General features: G+C 38.1%; 1 protein-coding gene across 1 annotated transcript; it reads left to right on the top strand.

The window, feature by feature from the left end:
• Window positions 1-1,328: 1,328 nt before the first annotated feature.
• Window positions 1,329-7,756, top strand: LOC106053624 (glycoprotein 3-alpha-L-fucosyltransferase A-like). Its single transcript, XM_056006467.1, has 4 exons — window positions 1,329-1,531; window positions 3,819-3,978; window positions 4,587-4,669; window positions 7,597-7,756. Exons 1-4 carry the CDS (start codon window positions 1,413-1,415, stop codon window positions 7,742-7,744), a joined length of 510 nt encoding a protein of 169 aa, XP_055862442.1. The 5' UTR covers window positions 1,329-1,412; the 3' UTR covers window positions 7,745-7,756.
• Window positions 7,757-20,382: the final 12,626 nt, after the last annotated feature.

A 20,382-nucleotide genomic window follows, 5' to 3' on the forward strand; every position in this document is an offset into this window, starting at 1 on the left:
GATTTTGACATTCAATGGGCCCCCCATATGATGGCAAATTTTTAGCTACGCCCCTGCCACTTCAGCGTTCTGTTGTTTACTGACCCCTTTCTACTCAGTCCTACCTTGCACACCTTATAAGCTGTCCACTCAACCAAGTACAACAAAAGGTCAACTAGCTTGTTCATACACATTCAAGCACAACACACAACTGGCAGTGATGACCCTTCGAAATATGGATTTTCTTCTCTAGCTGGGGGACCCCTGTCTAGTGAAGGTCTCTGGGCTGTAGCCAAGGCCGGACTTGACCATTGCTTTGCTAAACGGATTGCGCAGGGCTCATTTTGGGTAGGGATACGGAAAATAAGTGAAAATTAAGAATTTGCATAAGAAAATAAATTCGTCTTTGCATTTTTTTATTCATTCTACGTACGAACCTTGCGTGTAGCGAAGTCATACAGTATTTCATAAAAATTCTGTTTCCTACATAGATCACGCTCAATAACAAGAATTACTAAATGTTTCAATATATCTACGAGAATTGTTGAACTCAAGTAATTCTTCATTAGTTTGAGGCGCGAGAAGCTTCTTTCACCAGATTCCACAATTACGGGTATTGCATAATGCCTTTTTTTCTTGATCGCGAGTAGGATTGGCGTTTTCTATATTGAATGACACCCCATAATGACAATTTTGTCTATTTTTCAGAAGATTTAAATAATTTCCGAAGATTTCCAGGACTTTTTCGAATATTTTGCAATTTCTGGAGATTTCCAGAAGGCCGCGGGAAATCTGTTATAAGTTATGAAATGGTTTAATTTAATAATTTACACCTAGAATTAGCGTGGGTCCTATGAAAGTGCGGGGCCCAGTGCGGTCGCATAGGTTACAGTGGCCTAATGGCTGCCTGGTCGTGCAGTTTTCGCGCTGGACTGTCGTTCGGATTTATCGATGATCGAGGGTTCAAATCCTGCCTGCTCCCATCCCCCGTCGTCCTGCGGGAGGTTTGGACTAGGAAGTAAACTATCTTTTACTCTGAAGGAACATCCGAAACATGTAAAACAAACAACAAGGCCGGCCCTGGCTTTATCCCCACCTGCCCTCCCTTAAATCCGGCCCTGTTAACATCCATGTCTAAATTAACAAACGGATATGCGTAGGACTTGATTATCTTTTTTGAAAAGACGTCTGTAACTTATAACTTCTTCTTATATATTACAGACGTTACTTCAAAAAAAGAAGATAATTACGTCCTACGCATTTCACTTATAATATAAGATAGCATGACGATTGTATTTATAATAATAAAATCAGTAGTTCAAACCACATTTCTTTGTATAACAGATAAGATCTTCCAGGGGAAGACAAATCACACAGCCTGGTTTGTTAGCCACTGCATAACATGGAGCAAGAGGGAGATCTACGTGAAAAGAATGAGGAAGCTGATTCCCGTGGACATTTACGGTGGCTGTAGTGACCGGAAGTGTGGGGTCATTCATTACAGGACCAGCGACAATTCCTTATGCCTGCCTATGTTGTCAAAACAATACAAGTTAGTGAAATGTTCTGATGCATCCCCTATTAAGTAGTAGCTTACCTCCCTTGACACGCGCGCTTTTATATAGTTTAGCAAGTTTAAAGGGGGAGAATGAAGAGTATAAAAATAGTTTACTTTTCTAATTACTTATCTCCCTTTAAACAAGAAGGCCCTTTATGATTAAAAAAAAAACAAAATGAGATGTCGAACACATCGACGGTGTGTAAGTATGTAAATAATTTTACTGGGTTCTGATCACGTGGTCCGTTTATTTATAATATAATGGACCTCATTCACCAATCGTAAACAAACAACATTTAGTCACGTGATCTTATTGATAAAACAACGAGAAAACTGTCACGTGACAACCATCATGAATTAAACATGAGATCGTAAATTATATAGAAGAGATAGAGCACCACGTGGCTAAATGTTGTTTTTTTTACGATTGGTGAATGAGGTCCATTCATACTGTTACGATCTTCTCTATCAGGCACTGCCCAACAACACAACACATCTAAAACATCAACTTAACAACAAGAGCTTCAATAATCAATGTGGCGGTTTAATAACAAATACATCAACAACAGCCAATAAACACAATCGGCTACACTAACTTCAAATGCTTTGATACACAACAGAACTGCCAAACCAATCACTACAAGTCTCTCTAGCTCAGCGGTTCTCAACCTTTTAAGCTAGGCGACCCATTTTTACAATCCCCTTCTCAGCCGCGACCCCCCTACCCCAAGCAATTGAAGAATAGACAAAATACAATCCATATTTTCGATGGTCTTAGGCGACCCTGACAAATCGTCAATCGACCCCCCCCCCCAAGTGGTCGCGACCCACAGGTTGAGAACCCCTGCAAAAAAAAGTCTAGCTCGTACAGCTACATTTTCGAGGACTCACAAGTTACAGCACTGTCCTTACTGTCCTTACTGTCCTGGACTCGACTGATTCCTTTCTAACACGCTCTGTCTCTCGTCTGTAAAGGCTTTTTTGGTCACATGACCATAACATTGGTCATATTGCGTGCATTAGCAGTAATGTCCCTTGTTCAACAGCCCTTGACCTGTGTCATTGGCCTGAATCGTGTGTGTCTGTAGTCCGCATCCTTTCAGTACGCCACTAGGGTTAAAACAATACTTAATACTGGATGGCTGCCTGGTCGTGCGGTTTGCGCGCTGGACTGTCGTTCAGATTTATCGATGGTCCCGGGGTCAAACCCATCCCGCTCCCATCCCCCGTCGTCCTGAAGGGAGGTTTGGACTAGGAACTATCTTCAACTCTGAAGGAACATCCGAAACATGTAAAACATTTTACAAACAAACAAACATTTACAAAGAAAAAAAAATATTATTCTGATAGCTGAATTACTATTAGATCCATTTTCAAATTTGTAGTGTCTATCTTGCATATTTAAGCTAAAGTAAAGTTCCCCTATCAGACTTTGCGATCTATATGACGTATGATGTTAATTATGATCAACCGTTTCTTTGGCCAACGCTGCCATGTGATGTTAAGGCTTCCGCGCGGTGTTGATTCTTGGAAATATATCTAGTGTAGATCTACGTCTGACTGGAAGTAATGCTGAACTCGAACTACTTCAGTAACACCGGCGAAAGGCCGAAACAATCAAAATATGTGGTCGACGCTGATGTTGTTCTACAAATATGTTTAATAATCACGAAGGGAATCGTCCGATGTCAGCTATGTCCGTAAATCCGTATATCTATTGTACTGCTCTACACGAAGCGTCTTCTTTGTAGCGTCACTTAGAGCGTTCTTCTTTTTTAAAGATCTGTCACGTCACTTGTCGCTAAGTAAAACTTCCCCCTTATTCCTGAAACAAATAACTAAATCCTAATCATGTCATAACAGTGGCCAGCACAACGGCCAACCTCCTTTACTTTCCCCAACTAAAATCAAGCATCCCCCATTCGAGTTTGGGTGGACTCATGGGCACCCTAAAAATCCCGAAATTCAAAATCACAATCTTTATGATATTCGAACCAAGGGCCCAGGTTCAGAAGCCAAGCGCTTAACAACTCAGCCACCGCGCCCCACCACTGACCATTCTAGCCTGGGGCCCCAACTAAATGGTGGCTTTTTCCCATATAGTTGTCTGGGGTCTAATTACTTCTGTTAATACATAATAAATGGGTATTTTAAAAACATCTGCTTAGTTAATGAGGTGCAACGCGTACCCCCTACAAAGTCTTCCCGTACCCCTGGGGATACGCATACCCCATTTTGAGAAACACTGTTGTAGATTATAGTGGTCGTCTTGTTTCTATAGGTTTTATTTGGCTTTTGAAAACTCCTTCTGCAAAGACTACATCTCAGAGAAGTTCTTCAAGCTCTTCCAGGAAGTTGACGTCATCCCAGTGGTAAGAGGTGGCTTTGATTACAAGAAGTACCTGCCTTCTGGAATCTTTGTCGACGCTTCTGATTTTAAGGTGATCTTGGCTTTTTACTTTAAGTCTGGGTTTTCTTGGGGACATTGAAGAATTATGTCAATTAGTTTACTCATCTTGTAGTTTCATGTAGGTCACAGCTGGGGCTGCCTAGCCACGGGAAATACTGCATTCCTCATTATTCTTCGGATTCGAAGACAAGGCTTATTCTGTTATTGTAGTTTCATTCAATGTAATAATTGCTTTCAATGTCCAGTAATTACAAGCTAGGTCACGTGACAATGCAAAAAATACATAAAACACTGAACCATAATCTTCATAATACAAAATCAAAATCTAATAAAATACCCAGAAAGACACAAAGATAAAGGTACAATCCTAGTTCCATATGCTAGGACAAATTTGTACAAATGCTCCTTCTTCCCGAGTGCTATTAGAGCATGGAATGGGTTGGCAGATTTAAGTCATTGGTTACAATGCATGACTAAATGCATGACGCGTAGGACGTAATTATCTTCTTTTTTGAAGTAACTACTGTATTATATAAGATAAGATAAGAATATAAGATAATGCTAACACTACATTAAATCTTATTAATCTTATTATATAAACACTTTATAAAATGCAATGTTTGAATCTTTCATTTACAGACACCAGAGGATCTGGCTAAATATCTCCTTCAGCTTGGCTCAAATCAAAAAGAATATGTTAAAATGTTGAAACGCAAAAACAGGTCTGTTATCCTTCTTACTTCTACCCGATTAGGTCAGTTAGAAAAGTTATTCTTCAGTATATATCAGTTAGGTCAGTGTAATACTATAAGCTCAGTTTTCAGTTGGTGTAGGTCAATCATGTCAATCATTCATCGGTGTAGATCATTTATATCTGTGTTCCTGAAGTGCAGGTCAGTTTTCAGTTGGAGTATGTCAATCAGGTCAATCATTCATCGATGTAGGTCATTTAGATCTGTGTTCCTGAAGTGCAGGTCAGTTTTCAGTTGGAGTAGGTTAATCAGGTCAATCATTCATCGGTGTAGGTCATTTAGATCTGTGTTCCTTAAGAGCAGGTCAATCAGGTCAGTTATCCTTCAATGTATGGCAAGTAGGTCAATTATTCATCAAAGTATGGCAATTAGTTTTCTACTATTTGAAAGTTCCAAAGAACAGCAACTGTTGATACTGTTTGGGGTCAGTCTCTACGGTCAACTCGCGTCTGGCTCAAGAAAAACTGGTCGCCTCCACCTCCGTTACGTGGATGTGACCAAACGAGACCTCAAAACAGTGGACATTGAGACTGACCATACTGCACCAGATGGAGAGAGACAGTGACCAAGAAAGCTATGGGCAGCGAGAAAACATGGGCCTCAGCTCTAGAAGAAATGTGTGCCATATGAAAAATGGCCAGCTCCTCTACCACTAAAGGGAAAGCCACCTGAACCTGCGATATATGTAAACGTGAGTGTTTCTCCAAAACAGGGCCGGTCTTAGGCCACTGCAACCTATGCGGCCGCAGTGGGCCCCGCACTTCCAAAGTCCCCGCGCGAGTTCTATGTGTAAATTATTAAATTAAACCATTTTAATTTATTATTAAAGAGTTCCTGAAATTCTCCTGAAAAAGCGAAATAAACGAAAAAGTCATGAAAATCCCATGAATTTATTAAAATCTTCTGAAAAACTCATGCAAATCTAAAAAAAAAGAAGAAAACATAAAATTACAATTTCGGGGTGAATTTTAACTACAAGAAGAAGTTCAAATACTTAATTTACTTTAATAGTCACTGTGACTGGCGTACAAATACAGATTTAAATCTATCTCGACCTTTTCAAAAATAAACAAAAGCAATATTTTGCTAGTCGATTACAAATCTAAAAGGCAGATTCGAATGTGGGTAGCCTGGTTGAGAGGCCAAGTGCGCTTGAACTTGGCTTGGCTTGGCTACCTATGAAGGGGGCTCGAGGTTCGACACCCAACTCGAGCAGAGTTGTGCTAACCTTCTCCCAGATACCCCCCCCCCCCCCAAACTGGTCCACAAATGAGATTGGACCAAAAGCGCTCTGAGCATGGTATAACCATGAAAGTAGCGCTATATAAAGGCTATAATAATAATAATAATGTCATTCGGCTTTTTGTTGGAAAACTACTATCTGCTGTAGCCTGTAGATGGCTCATAAAGTTAATTTGACAGTGATTTTGTACTTAGTAAAAAAATGAATATAATGCAAAGACGAATTTAATTTCTAATATAAAATCTTAATTTTGACTTATTATCTTTATCTATACCCAGACTGGGCCCCACGCAATCCGTTTCGCATAGGGCCCCGCAATCTGTAGGACCGGCCCTGCTCCAAAATAGGGCTCCACTCTTCACAGTCACATGATACCTTCTCTATGAGATGAACCAGCCTCGTTCTACGAACGAGGCCAACTATTTAAATTGTCCAAAAAAAAAAAAAAGGCAACTGCTGATACTGTTTGGGGTCAGTGGGGTAGCAATTATCTGCCAGGTGTGTGTGTGGGGGGGGGGGGGGAGCGTGGAATTTAGAACAGTGTACTAACAGCAGCCTAAGGGTATAGCAGTTCCTCTCGACCCAACTAAGGGTAGGACTGCAGTATGGGCGACAACCAAGGCCGGAGAAAAGTAAGAGGAAGCCCCGTACACGTTTTCAAAATCTTTTTTTTTTTTAATTCACTTTTTAATAATAATACGTATATCTAAAAGTCTGCCATATTTTAAAACAAAGTGCTTGAAAATTAAGTAAAAATATTACTATGCGTATTTTAGTTTTAAAAAATGTATATTTTTGATTTGGTGGAGGGTAAGGTCTGGCTTAACACTTGGGAAAGAAAAATCCTTAGGAAAATCTATGGTGCCATACAGGATGAAACAGGGTGGAGGACACGCACTAACCATGAGTTATATCAATTATATGAAGACCCACCAATAGTGAACGAAATAAAAAAGAACAGACTACGTTGGGCAGGTCACCTTGAAAGAATGTCAGACAACAGAGGGGCGAACATCGTATACAGGCAAAAACCAAAAGGCAAGCGACCCAAAGGCAGACCCCGAATGCGATGGATAGATGACGTGGAAGCAGATCTGAAGCAGCTTGGGGTTAGGGCGTGGAGACGAAAGGCCCAGGAGAGATCTGAATGGAAGGATGTGTTAAAGCAGGCCAGAGCCCTCCATGGGCTGTAGCGCCACTGGGATGGATGGATGGATGGAAGGTCTGGCTTGACGTACTGCGTAAATCCTGAGCTGCATTTATATATTACGCGTATACTGAAAGCAGACATTTCTTAAACACGACATTGTTTCCAACCGTCAGATTTGTCGTATTTTCGGTACACATGTGAAAACACTATAAAAAAAAAAAAACGTTAAAATTTCTGACCCGTCGAAATGTGGATGTTTTTTTCTCTATCACACGGGTTCCTCTCTTTGTGGAGTAGCCCCGCCTTCCCTCACCTAAATCCGGCCCTGGCCACAAAATTCCGACGACAGCCAATGCCAATGCCCAGGCTTTCATATCGCCCTTTACGAGACGAGCCATAGTCGTCTTACAAGTTAGTCATTGTATATTTCTTACAAGCCCATTAATATGGCCAGTGTTATAAGTTTTCAGTGTTCTATTATCTCCTCTTGTTTTCTATTTGCAGATGGTTTGAGAGATACATGACGCCTTTTAGGTGTGCTGTGTGCGAGGCCCTTCATACAACCAAAGACTCACCGACCTATATCAATAACCTTAGAGACAAATTTAATGGGAATCCGTCCTACTGTTGGGAACCTAAAGACTTAAATTAATGCAAAATTGTTCTACCTGTTTTATTTCTTTTATAGTGTTTGTAAACAGAGTTAAAGTAAGTTAGTGTAAACATCAGGAACATGGAGTATCTACTGGAGATGTCAAGATGAAGAATTATCATCGCTTGTGTTTTAGGATAATCTCTCTAATACTTTTCTTTTATTCTCTTTTTCTCTCCTGCCTCTGTGCCTCTTACTATTTCTCCCCCTCTCCTTCTCTCCGTTTCTCTACCTCCGACAGTCTTTCTCGCTCATTTTCTTTCTCACAACCCGACCCTGAAAATCCTATATATGGGGAAAGTAAATGCCGTTGGTCGTTGTGCTGGCGGCATGACATCCTCGTTACCCATGAGCCACAAAAACATATGACCTTTATAGCATCCGCCAGTGCCCCTATAGATCGCAAGGTCTGAAAGTGGAGTTTTACTGGATTACATGAACTTTTTATTGAGGGATCTTTCAGCTTGCTAAATTTTAATCAAAGAAAATCATCTTGAATGACACCAATGAATACATTAAATCAATATATCAAGGAATCAAGTTAAAAGCAAAATCTATCAAGGATTTGAGAGTCAATGCCACCAAAACTTGATGGGTGACCTTTAGATAAAACACGTATCTTACTCACCAATAGAAACTTCACAATTCTAGTCCAGATACCACATAAGACAATAGGCCAATGAAGACTTTAAATTGCAAAGGGAGACAATCAAGTTTCTCTCCTTGTAGTCTTGAATGCTTCCCCTTAGAGTATGTTGTTAAATTGTGTATTTCAAAATATAAAGAAAATTCTTTTACATTGATGACAACCTGCACCGATTAAACCACTGGTACATAAGATCTGAACGAAGTGGTCGTCTCCTTTCCATTAGGACTAAAACTGAAAGATTTAAAAATTCCTTTATCCCTCTTTCGGTCAGAGTGTTACAAGATCAGCTGTCGTCATCGAGAAGTACGTAGAAGTCAAATTCATAAAGCGCTGGTTGTGAATGTGTATGTGTTTTCGTGTGTGAATGTTGTTCGAATTTTTAATCAATATTGTTTTTGTACAGTAGTTTCGCTGAGCTTGTCAATTGTAGTCAATCTGAATTTCCATTAGATTGGATCAATAAAAATTATCTTATCTTATCTTATAGAGGCTAAAATGTTTCTGATTATTGATTTTACTGAAATAAAATGTGTAAAGTTTAAAATAAAACTATAACATTCCAAACTATGGCATTACAAACTTTGACTTTCCGAACTAGACATTCCAAACCATGACATTCCAAACTATGACATTCCAAACCATGACATTCGTAGCTATGATATTCCAAACTTTGACTTTCCAAACTATGACATTCCAAACTATGACATTCCAAACCATGACATTCGTAGCTATGATATTTCAAACTTTGACTTTCCAAACTATGACATTCCAAACTATGACATTCCAAACTATGACATTCCAAACTTTGACTTTCCAAACTATGACTTTCCAAACTATGACATTCCAAACTTTGACTTTCCAAACTATGTCATTCCAAACTATGACATTCCAAACTATGACATTCCAAACTATGACATTCCAAACTATGACATTCCAAACTATGATGTTCCAAATTATGACATTCCAAACTAAGACATTCGGAACTATGACATTCTAAGTTTATAATTCAGACTATGATATTCCAAACTATGGCATTCTTAATCATGACTTTCAGAAGTTTGTCATTCTGATCTGGAGACCCTGTTTGAAGCGTATCATATGATCTGTCTACGGATATAGGCTACTACATTTGTTCCTTCCTCACAATATGGGATGCGTGGTCGAGAGGTCAAGTACGATTAAACTTGGCTTGGCTTGGCTACATATGAAGGGGGCTCGAGGTTCGACACCCAACTCGAGCAGAGTTGTGCTAACCTTCTCCCAGATACCCCCCCCCCCCCCAACTGGTCCACAAATGAGATTGGACCATAGCGCTCTGAGCATGTTACAAGCATGAAAGTAGCGCTATATAAAAGCTAAAATTTTAAATACGATGACAAGCACTTGTGTCATCCAGGAGGGGCTGAGGGCTTTGCACTGGTGTTTTGTGTCTCTTCGTGTGGCTGCTGAGACCCATGTCAGCCAGGAATTACTTATGTCATCCAGGAGGGGCAGAGGGCTTTGCACTGGTGTTTTGTGTCTCCTCGTGTGGCTGCTGAGACCTATGTCAGCCAGGAATGTTCGGCTGCATACTCAGTGCATACTGGGCAGGCTATTCCATGGGATGGAGGACCAGGACCAGATGCTCCGTTTGACTTTTTTGTTTTAACTCTTTCTCTCCTAACCGACGATACCAGCGTTGATTCCACCAGAATGTGGTAAATAATTACGGAGAGAAAGAGTTAAAGAGAATAATCTGCACATCTTTCAGCGAATTACGGGCCTTAAATGGAAGTGTCCCACTCGCCTTCGGGCCACCGTCTCATTTGGATGCAGGCAGTCTGAACATTGTTCTAAATGCCCTACTAAGGTCAGTCCAGCCATACCTACGTGTTTATCGACAATGAAGCATGTCGTCACAGTATCTTCCTTCTCTTGTATTATTGGTGTTAAAGCCATTAGTCTCTTATCCTATCTTATAAACTATGATATTCCAGACTATGCCATTCCGAACTATGAAGAACTATAAAGGCAGCCCGAGCACTGTTCCGAAAACCCTAAGGTCAGTCCAACGACGAAGTATGTCATCACAGTATGGGACTACGATGTTTAAAATGTTTTAATATCATTTAAGTTTCTACTTTCACTCTTTGATTGTTTCTATTTAATTACCTATTGTTGACATTCTCACCACATATATTTTAAGACCTTAAATTTCAAAAATATTCATTATATGCTATTGGAAAAAATAACGCCATATCTAAATGTAACTATATGCATTGCTATGTTTTGCAATCATTGTACTTTAAAATGAAAATGTAACTACTTAATTTGTACGCTTACTAATAAAATATGCACCTTTTTTTTTATTAAAAAAAAAAAAAAAAGCCCCAAAAAGAGGCCAATAGCCCAAAAAGAGGCAATGCCCAAAAAAGAGGCAAAGAAAAGAGGCAAAGGCCCAAGGATTCCTAGGATGTAAACAGCTCGACAACTGAAGTCAAAAGCTAAAAAGCTGAGGTATCCTGAAAAAAAAATAAATAAAAAAAAAATAAAAAAAAAAAAATAAAAAAAAAAAAAATAAAAAAAAAAAAAATAAAAAAAAAATAAAAAATAATAATAATAAGGCGTTGGATCCTTTTCACTTAGAATTGACATTTAGGAAAATAATGGATTTTAGGCTAGAGCAGGGGTTCTCAACCTGTGGATCGCGATCCCCTTGGGGGTCGATTGACCATTTGCCAGGGGTCGCCTAGGACCATCGAAAATATGGATTGGTATTGTCTATTCTTCTATTGCTGTATGTGTGTGTGGGGGGGGGGGTCGCGTTAGAGTGGGGGATTGTAAAAAGTGGTCGCCGAGTTTAAAAGGTTGAGAACCGCTGGGCCAGAGAATTATCTAGTTTGATTTTCATATACTTGTACAATACTCAGGTAGTAGTCCAGAAATGGGGTGTTGGGGGTCAGGGATATTTGATATTGTGTTGATTGTTCTGGGGTAGAGGATACTTGTATCATTTTTCTGTCTCTAGTGGTTTCAATGGTTAGGTAGTATGTCTTTGATATTAAATACTATTTCTATTACTATTATTATATTTTTAGGTTAGTCACTTTTCAGTTGTTTATGATTTAATACTTGTGAATTATGAGAACTTACAAATAAAAACCTATTTTAAAAAAAAAAAAAAAAGCCCACAAAAGAGGCAAGATGGCCCATAAAAGAGGCACACAAAACGCCCAAAAAAGAGGCAAAGAAAAGAGGCCTAAGGCCCAAGGATTCCTATGATGATAAAGCTAAAATTGAATAGCGCAAATTCTGAGGTTTCCTAAAAAAAAAAAAAAACATTCCATAGAAACAAAAGACAGTTCCTTTCGAAAGAATCCCAACATCAAGGACCTCGACTGTGTCTACACTAAAAGACAATAGTCAACCTAATGATCGTCAGGTTTGCACAATTTCTGAACATATTACAATGAATAGTGTAACTGATCAGGAACTATATACAACTTCTCAATAACCTTGACTGTTCAACAGTATTATATGGTCTGGATGAGGATGCGTTAACCCTGTTTGTCTTGTCTGAAAAAAGAAAATAGTATCTGAATACAGAAGTCTAGTTTAACGCAGTAGAATCAAACTTTTGTTCTTATCAATATATCTGTAAATCCCTATAACTTAGATTTCATATTTAGGAAAATAATTGAACATAAAATAGATAATTTCACTGGTTAAATAGAAATAGCCATTTTTGTATAAATCAATGTACTTCATAAATTTGCTAAATCCCAGCTCTTGTCGATCTAGCAACAAGTTAAAATGTTGAAATTAAACATCTGACACTTCTTTTGTTATTAAGTTATATTTGGTTAAACTTACTTTATATGAACGGATGCTGCGAGGGTGGGGTAGGGACTAGCTGGGGCTTGTGACCTTTGACCACTGGGGTGGTAATTTGCATACGGGCGAAATGACTCTGGATCAGAAGAATGTTTTTTAGAGCAGGGGTTCTCAACCTGTGGGTCGAGACCCCCTTGGGGGGTCGATTGACGATTAGCCAGGGGTCGCCGAAGACCATTGAAAAAATGGATTGTTTTTGTCTATTCTTCTATTGCTGTGTGTGTATGCGGGGGGGGGGGCGCGGCAGACTGGGGGATTGTAAAAAGGGGTCGCCGAGCATAAAAGGTTGAGAACCGCTGGTCTAGAGGTTAGTTTCGCTTGTAGCTTTATCGCTAGGCGGTGGTGTCGAATCCGGAGTCACAGGTTCGGGCCTCGGTCGGCGCATGCCCTTATTTTCGTAGCATTTTAATTCACTTTCTCTCTTAAAAACTTGGTCCCTGGTGCTGATATTCATTTATGTTTAATATATGTATGTATTACTTCATATGAGTGTGTGAAAGTTTTTTTACAAACTCTTCTCACGAAACACTATTCAAAAACTGTTTCTTAAAGGGAAGTCAACACCTCCGCGGGACTATTACTTTCATCTTGTTACGTCCTCTTAGAACACGTGATCAGAGAGCACGGCGCAGGTTAACCCGAGTGCCATCTGTCTGCTATACACTCTAAGAACATGGGCAAGCCCCCTGGAGACAGGAGAAGTACGAGACGACCATTTCTATATCTTGGCGAGTGTCCCACCGCCAGCGCACCCCAACAAATGAACTCACAATAATTACGTTCCTCTGCTAGAAGAGGAAGAACATCAATAGCACACCGTGACCGGAAGTCAGAGGAGTCTTACAACACCGACAAGATATTCTGTGGGTCGAAGGAACTCGCACCACTACAAACTGGACAAAAAATGAAAGAAGAAACTCAGACAACATCAGTGCTTCGTCCCAAGGGAGATTACAAGAATATATAAATCACCGAAAGAGTTTGATCCATCAGTTGTCTCATTAAAAATGGACTCCAATGATATCCTCAACATTAAAACTCAGAAAAAAGACCCCCCAAAAAAAAAACTTAAGGAGATCTCCACTCTTGTCGCCCTTCAGTGTTCAGTAGCTTGAACTGAGTGCAGTGCTTACTACTCTCCACGACCAATGTTCTGAGCATGCTATAAGCATGAAAGTAGCACTATAGAAAAGCTATAATAATATTAATAATAATAACAATGTTGTTAACTTATTGACAATCATTCCAGTATTATGCCAAAGTTTATTTATGTAATTTTTTCCCACCGATCCTATAATAACATTTTGTAAGAAAATGCTGTTACACCTTGTTCCGAGCTTCATGTTGTCACACCATCTTTATATTTACATTGAACACAACTAGGTTGTCACCACCTTACAGTCCAGATGTCAAATGAATATGTTTTAGTTGAAATTTTTAAAAAAAGGTGAAAAAAATTAGTTATATTCAAAAATGAAATACTCTTCATACACATACTTATATGAGTTCTGTACTATTATAGTAAACATATTTTTTCATTATATGTACATTTTTGTAACCCTAACAGACCCCAGAGATTTCCTGATGATATAGGATGGAGGTCCTTTGTCTTGGGTCTGAAGGGAAGAAACTGTTGCAAATAGTAATGAATTTCAGCATAAATCGCATTTGATTTTAGGGTAGAGAATTATTTAGTTTGATTTTTAATTGGTTGTACAATACTCCCGCAGTATTCCAGAAACGGGGTTGGTGATATTTGATATTGTGTTATTTCTTTTAAGATAGATGAAAAGAAATGTGTGTTTATTTGTGTTTATATATGAAGAGTATGTATGTATGGTTATGCATGCATTAATTAATGTGTACGTATATTTGTGTATTTACTTTTATTCCCGGTTAGCTGTTTATTAGTTTTTGATATGCTATATCTTATATCATATTTGTGGCTCTGAATAATCCATCACATCTGATGGTTTCAGTACCTATTTGGTGTGTGGGTGCGGTCATGCATGTGTCAGTGTGTACGTGTTGGTGTGATTTGCTTTTAATATTGGTTGGTTATCCTTTAGTTGTTGATATGCTAATCCTTGTATCATTTTTCTGTCTCTGAGGGTCTCAATAGTTACGTAGTATGTCTTTGCTATTAAATAATATTTTCATTACTATTATGTAAAGAAATTAAGTATAGGTTAATCATATTTCCAATTTTCTCTTTAATTCTTTATGATTTAATATTTGTGAAATGTGAGAACTTACAAATAAAAATTAAATAAAAATAAAAAAAAATAATAAAAAGCCCACAAAAGAGGCTGGAGGGCCCAAAAAAAGAGGCACATTAAGCCCCAAAAAAAAGGCAAAGAAAAGAGACCTAAGGCCCAAGGATTTCGATGATGACAAAGCTAAAATTGAATAGCACAAATTCTGAGGTTTTCTAAAAAAAAATATTAAAAAATCGCATTTAAATACTCTAGAGGACGTGTATATTTTATCTCATCTCCATACTTTATGGATGGCTGCCTGGTCGTGCGGTTTGCGCGCTGGACTGTCGTTCAGATTTATCGATGGTCGAGGGTTCAAACCCTGCCCGCTCCCCTCCCCCGTCGTCCTGCGGGAGGTTTGGACTAGGAAGTAAACTATCTTCAACTCTGAAGGAACACCCGAAACATGTAAAAAGACTTTACTTTACTTTTCATTATGTTGTGACACGGTTATTATACGGCATGTGTGGTCAACCGTGACGCACCGTCACGTGATGTGTACCTGGCCAGTTAGTGGGCCGGAGACCGACCACGAGTGCGTGTTGGACACAAATAGAAGGAAAATACATACTAGTGGAATTGTTTGTCTATAAATGCCTGCCTTGTACTTATCTTATCTTATCTTATCTTATATAATACAGACTGAGCTAGCCAGGAAAACCAGTGACTTGGCAGAATTTAAGTCATTGGTTAATATGCATGACTAAATGCATGACGCGTAGGACGTAATCATCTTCTTTTTTTGAAGTAACGTCTGTATTATATAAGATAAGTTAAGAAGAAACTCGGCTTCGAACCATCAGACGTTGGCTAGTTGAATTGTGATGGACCAACCCTACCATGATGAACGATGAATGTATTTTAAAACATGACAATCTTTAACTCTTTCTCTCCAACTGACGATACCAGCGTTGATTTCACCAGAATATGGTAAATAATTACGGAGAGAAAGAGTTAAGTTCAGATGTATCCACCAAGTCTCCTGGCGATACACTGTTCTTTTACTAGCAAGTACATATAGCGAAACGACTCTATGACACTAATGACATAGTCCTCTATGTTCACTCATGCCTAAACTACTGCCCGCGGGGTACATCTGGCCTGTGACGTGATGATAAACAGCCTTTCAAAACTTCTGCCTTCAGGGCTGTTATGAAGATAATAATAATAATAAATAAAAATAATGGAGAGTCAGGCCATATAGGATAGTCAGGTCATAATGGAGAGTCAGGCCATAATGAAGAACAGGCCATAATGGAGAGTCAGGCCATAATGGAGAGGACATGATGAAGAGTCAGGGCATAATGAAGACTCAGGCCATAATGGATAACCATTGTATAATAGAAAGTCATGGCATAATGGAGAGTCATGGCATAATGGAGAGTCATGGCAAAATGAAGAGTCATGGCATAATGAAGAGTCATGACATAATGAAGAGTCATGGCACAATGGAGAGTCATGGCATAATGAAGAGTCATGGCATAATGGAGAGTAATGGCATAATGAAGACTCAGGCCATAATGGATAGCCATTGTATAATAGAGAGTCATGGCATAATGAAGAGTCATGACATAATGAAGAGTCATGGCACAATGGAGAGTCATGGCATAATGAAGAGTCATGGCATAATGGAGAGTAATGGCATAATGAAGACTCAGGCCATAATGGATAGCCATTTGTCAGGAAAGGTATGGCGAGAATGAATGTTAGTTTGATATGATTGTTATATCCCCTTGTTATGAATGTGTTGCACGTGTTGTGAACTGAGTGATTAAGTCTTCGTTGAATGTGCGAGAGAATGTGTTAAGTCAGTAAGGTCTTGCTCCCGGTCCAGGAAGGTTGGACGTTTACTTCCTGGACTGGTATTTATGTATTCATAAGTTTATGGACTGGTGTTTTGTTTATTAATATTTACTTGAGCAATATTGGATATTAAAATATTGATATATTCTTGGAGATTTGGAGTTGGAGTTGATGTGTAGGCTATCTAGTGGTAACTGTTCTTATTTGAGTAATTAAACAAGTATTGTTAAGTGTTATTGAGGATTCATACCCACCAACGAGCCAAGTCAAGAAACACACCAACCAAGAGAGACAAGCAGCAAGCAGCAGTAATATATATATAATTAAGACCCTGACATCTGGAGGCTTCGTCCGGGCAGGTATCGTTGTACCTGTTACCTGTATTATTAAACACCAGTGTATTAACCGGTGTACTAATACAGTATTAGTCCGGGCAGGTCAGTTATACCTGTTATGTCATTCGTCACGTTGAAGAAGTCGATAAGAAAAAAAAAGAATAAGCAACACAAGCAAAGAAAAGGATACCGAATTTTTTGAGCTTCGTCCGGTCTGGGACAGTAACTATTGTACATGACATTGTCTACTAAAGTTGGATTCAAGGCAATCAGTATTATTTGTAACCTACTACTCGTCGACATTTTTGGGCCTCGTTCGGCCAGTATTTGAGAGTCTCTTGACACACACTGAAGAACTTGACATTGTTTACATTTTTGAGAACACGGAGGAACTATTTATTTTTTTTTCGCCATCAACACGTTATTGTTGAAGTCAAGCAGTCTACTAGAACTCTACGAAAGGTCATTGACTAATGTGGACTTGCAGCTACTTCTTGTATACCGAGGTCATTGCGTCACCCACCATTTAAAGGGACATCACCATTTAAAGGGACATCACCATTTAAAAGGACATCACCATTTAATGAGACACTACTACTACTACTACTTACTTAGTATTGGATTATTGGAATTAGAGACATCGCCATTTAAAGAGGAATCACCATTTGGAGACATCGCCATTTAAAGGGACATCACCATTTAAAGAGACACTACTACTTACTTACTATTGGATTATTGGATTTTGAGATATCGCCATTTAAAGAGACATCACCATTTAAAGAGACACTACTACTACTAGTTTTCACTTACTATTGAATTATTCTACATGAATGCAATTACTCAAGTAATCGTGATTTATCTACCTTTACTACATTGATGTTGGATTATTATTAAATTATTGTACTACCTGACTAGATAATCATTTTTTTTTGTATGCTCCCATTATTATTACTATTAATATCATATCAATGTTTGAATAATTTTGTTTTCTATTTGTTTCATTCTCTAAATCTGCTGTGAGTCATAAAGCGTTTACAAGGAGGCCGAACAGCGACCTGACACTCCAGAAGTTCTACATTCTTAAAGCAACACTGTCGTGTGGAAAGAGTTGTCATTTCTTTCCTGGCATCAGACACAGATAAGTTGAGTTTTCTTTTGTCTGTTGTATCGAGCATTCAGGGTCGAGTGTACATTGCCTTTTCAGTAGGGGAGATAAAGGGTGAATTTTTGTTTTGTTGATCTTTTTTATAATTTATTGTCTTATGTAAATTGAACGTTACTTGTTAACTTAACCTTTATAAGTTAATTTACGCTTATTCAGTAATATTCTTATTGTGATTACCATGGACGAGTTTAAACCTAGGTCAATTGAGGTATTAATAGAACAGGCCCACATGTTTGGAATTCAGGGTGATGAATTACGAGAGTTTGTTTTAAACCAACAAAAACTAGATCTAGAAAGATTAAAAGATTTAAACCGACAAAAATTAGATCTAGAAAGATTAAAATTAGAATTAGAAAGAAAGGCAATAGAAGTGGAAAAGTTGAAAATGGAACTGGAAGTAAAACTGTCATTACAGGGAGATGTGAACTATAAAATAGAAATTGAAAATGACATATTAACAAATGAGGAACAAAATAACTGTCAGGATATTGATAATAATATAAGTGGGATAGAAGATAATGAAGAAATTGAGAATGTCTTATCTAGTAAGGAACTAAATGATTTTAATTATACTGCCAATGATATTAATGAGATAGAAATTGGAGAAGTAATAGAAAATGTCTTAACTATTGAGGAACTTAATGATATTAATGAGATAGAAATTAGAGAAGTAATAGAAAATGTCTTAACTACTGAGGAACTTAATGATATTAATGAGATAGAAATTGGAGAAGTAATAGAAAATGTCATAACTACTGAGGAACTTATTGATAAGGAACTTATTGATTGTCAGTTTATTGACAATAATATTATTCATGTTCTGAGACCATTTCACAGAGTACACAAACCATTAAAGAGATTAAACCTAACAAAAGGAGTTTATCAAGTTGTTGGTACTGGTAAAGTAAAACCAGACCCCAATAGGCTACAAATGTTTTTGTACCTAAAAATCCCCAGAAGACGAAAAACAAGTCTTAAAGAAGTTTGTCAAGTTGTTGTTGGGGGTAAAGTTAAACCAGACCCCAATAGGCTACAAATGTTTTTGTACCTAAAAATCCCCAGAAGACGAAAAAAAAGTCTTAAAGAAGTTTGTCAAGTTGTTGTTGGGGGTAAAGTTAAACCAGACCCCAATTGGCTACAAATGTTTTTGTACCTAAAACTTCCAAGAAAAAGAAAAAAGAAATCTTGACGTAGTGTTTCTCCTCTCCCTGTTGCTGAGAAGGGGAATGTCCACGAGGGTCACCTGAATTCCCGAGTGCGACTTGGCAATAGAGAAAATTCAGCATTGTCTGTCTTCATGTATTTTAATTATTTTTTTGTACCAAATCTTAATAGTTATTGTGTTTATCTAAACAGTACATCCGAAATAGCTTGCTGTGTGTTGCACCAAGTAGATGGCTTCCTTCCGGTATAGTGCAGAGAGCTGACATATAGAGAGCAGCATTACTTCATTAGTAGCGTGAGTGTCCAACGCCTAGACAGATACCTCTGATACCCAGGAGGATGCACAATTCAGTTTGACCACAGACCATTGTCTACTAGCAGATACACTGTCAAGACTTAGCATATTTGTATTAGTTATAATTGATAGAATTCATTTTTTCCCCAATACAATGTGAAACGTGCCTTTAACTATTAGAGATGGTATCTTGTCGTATATTATTGCTATACATAGGAGTTGATCTTTTCTTGTATTTTTGCTGTTTTACATATTAAATATTAACGTGGGAAGGACTATGCCTGCCGACTTCAAATTGTAATTTAACTCTCCATGCCACAATTTTTTTTTCTCACTTATTCTTTTCTCATTTATTCTTTTCTCATTTATTCTTTTCTCTCTTTCCCTTTGTTGTAAATAGCTGGACACATTCCTTTTGTTAGGTTAATAAGGACTATTTCACTTTAATGTACATTATATACATTTGTTTGTAGATATATATGTTTATATATATGTATATAAGTATGTGTATGACACAGTGTGTGTATGTATGTATATTTATGTATATATTTGAATGACTGTTATCTAATAACAGTCATATCGTGAGAGGGGGGATGTCAGGAAAGGTATGGCGAGAATGAATGTTAGTTTGATATGATTGTTATATCCCCTTGTTATGAATGTGTTGCACGTGTTGTGAACTGAGTGATTAAGTCTTCGTTGAATGTGCGAGAGAATGTGTTAAGTCAGTAAGGTCTTGCTCCCGGTCCAGGAAGGTTGGACGTTTACTTCCTGGACTGGTATTTATGTATTCATAAGTTTATGGACTGGTGTTTTGTTTATTAATATTTACTTGAGCAATATTGGATATTAAAATATTGATATATTCTTGGAGATTTGGAGTTGGAGTTGATGTGTAGGCTATCTAGTGGTAACTGTTCTTATTTGAGTAATTAAACAAGTATTGTTAAGTGTTATTGAGGATTCATACCCACCAACGAGCCAAGTCAAGAAACACACCAACCAAGAGAGACAAGCAGCAAGCAGCAGTAATATATATATAATTAAGACCCTGACACCATTGTATAATGAAGAGTCATGGCATAATGAAGAGTCA

Source organism: Biomphalaria glabrata, chromosome 12, assembly GCF_947242115.1.
Source record: "Biomphalaria glabrata chromosome 12, xgBioGlab47.1, whole genome shotgun sequence".
Classification (NCBI taxonomy): domain Eukaryota; kingdom Metazoa; phylum Mollusca; class Gastropoda; family Planorbidae; genus Biomphalaria; species Biomphalaria glabrata.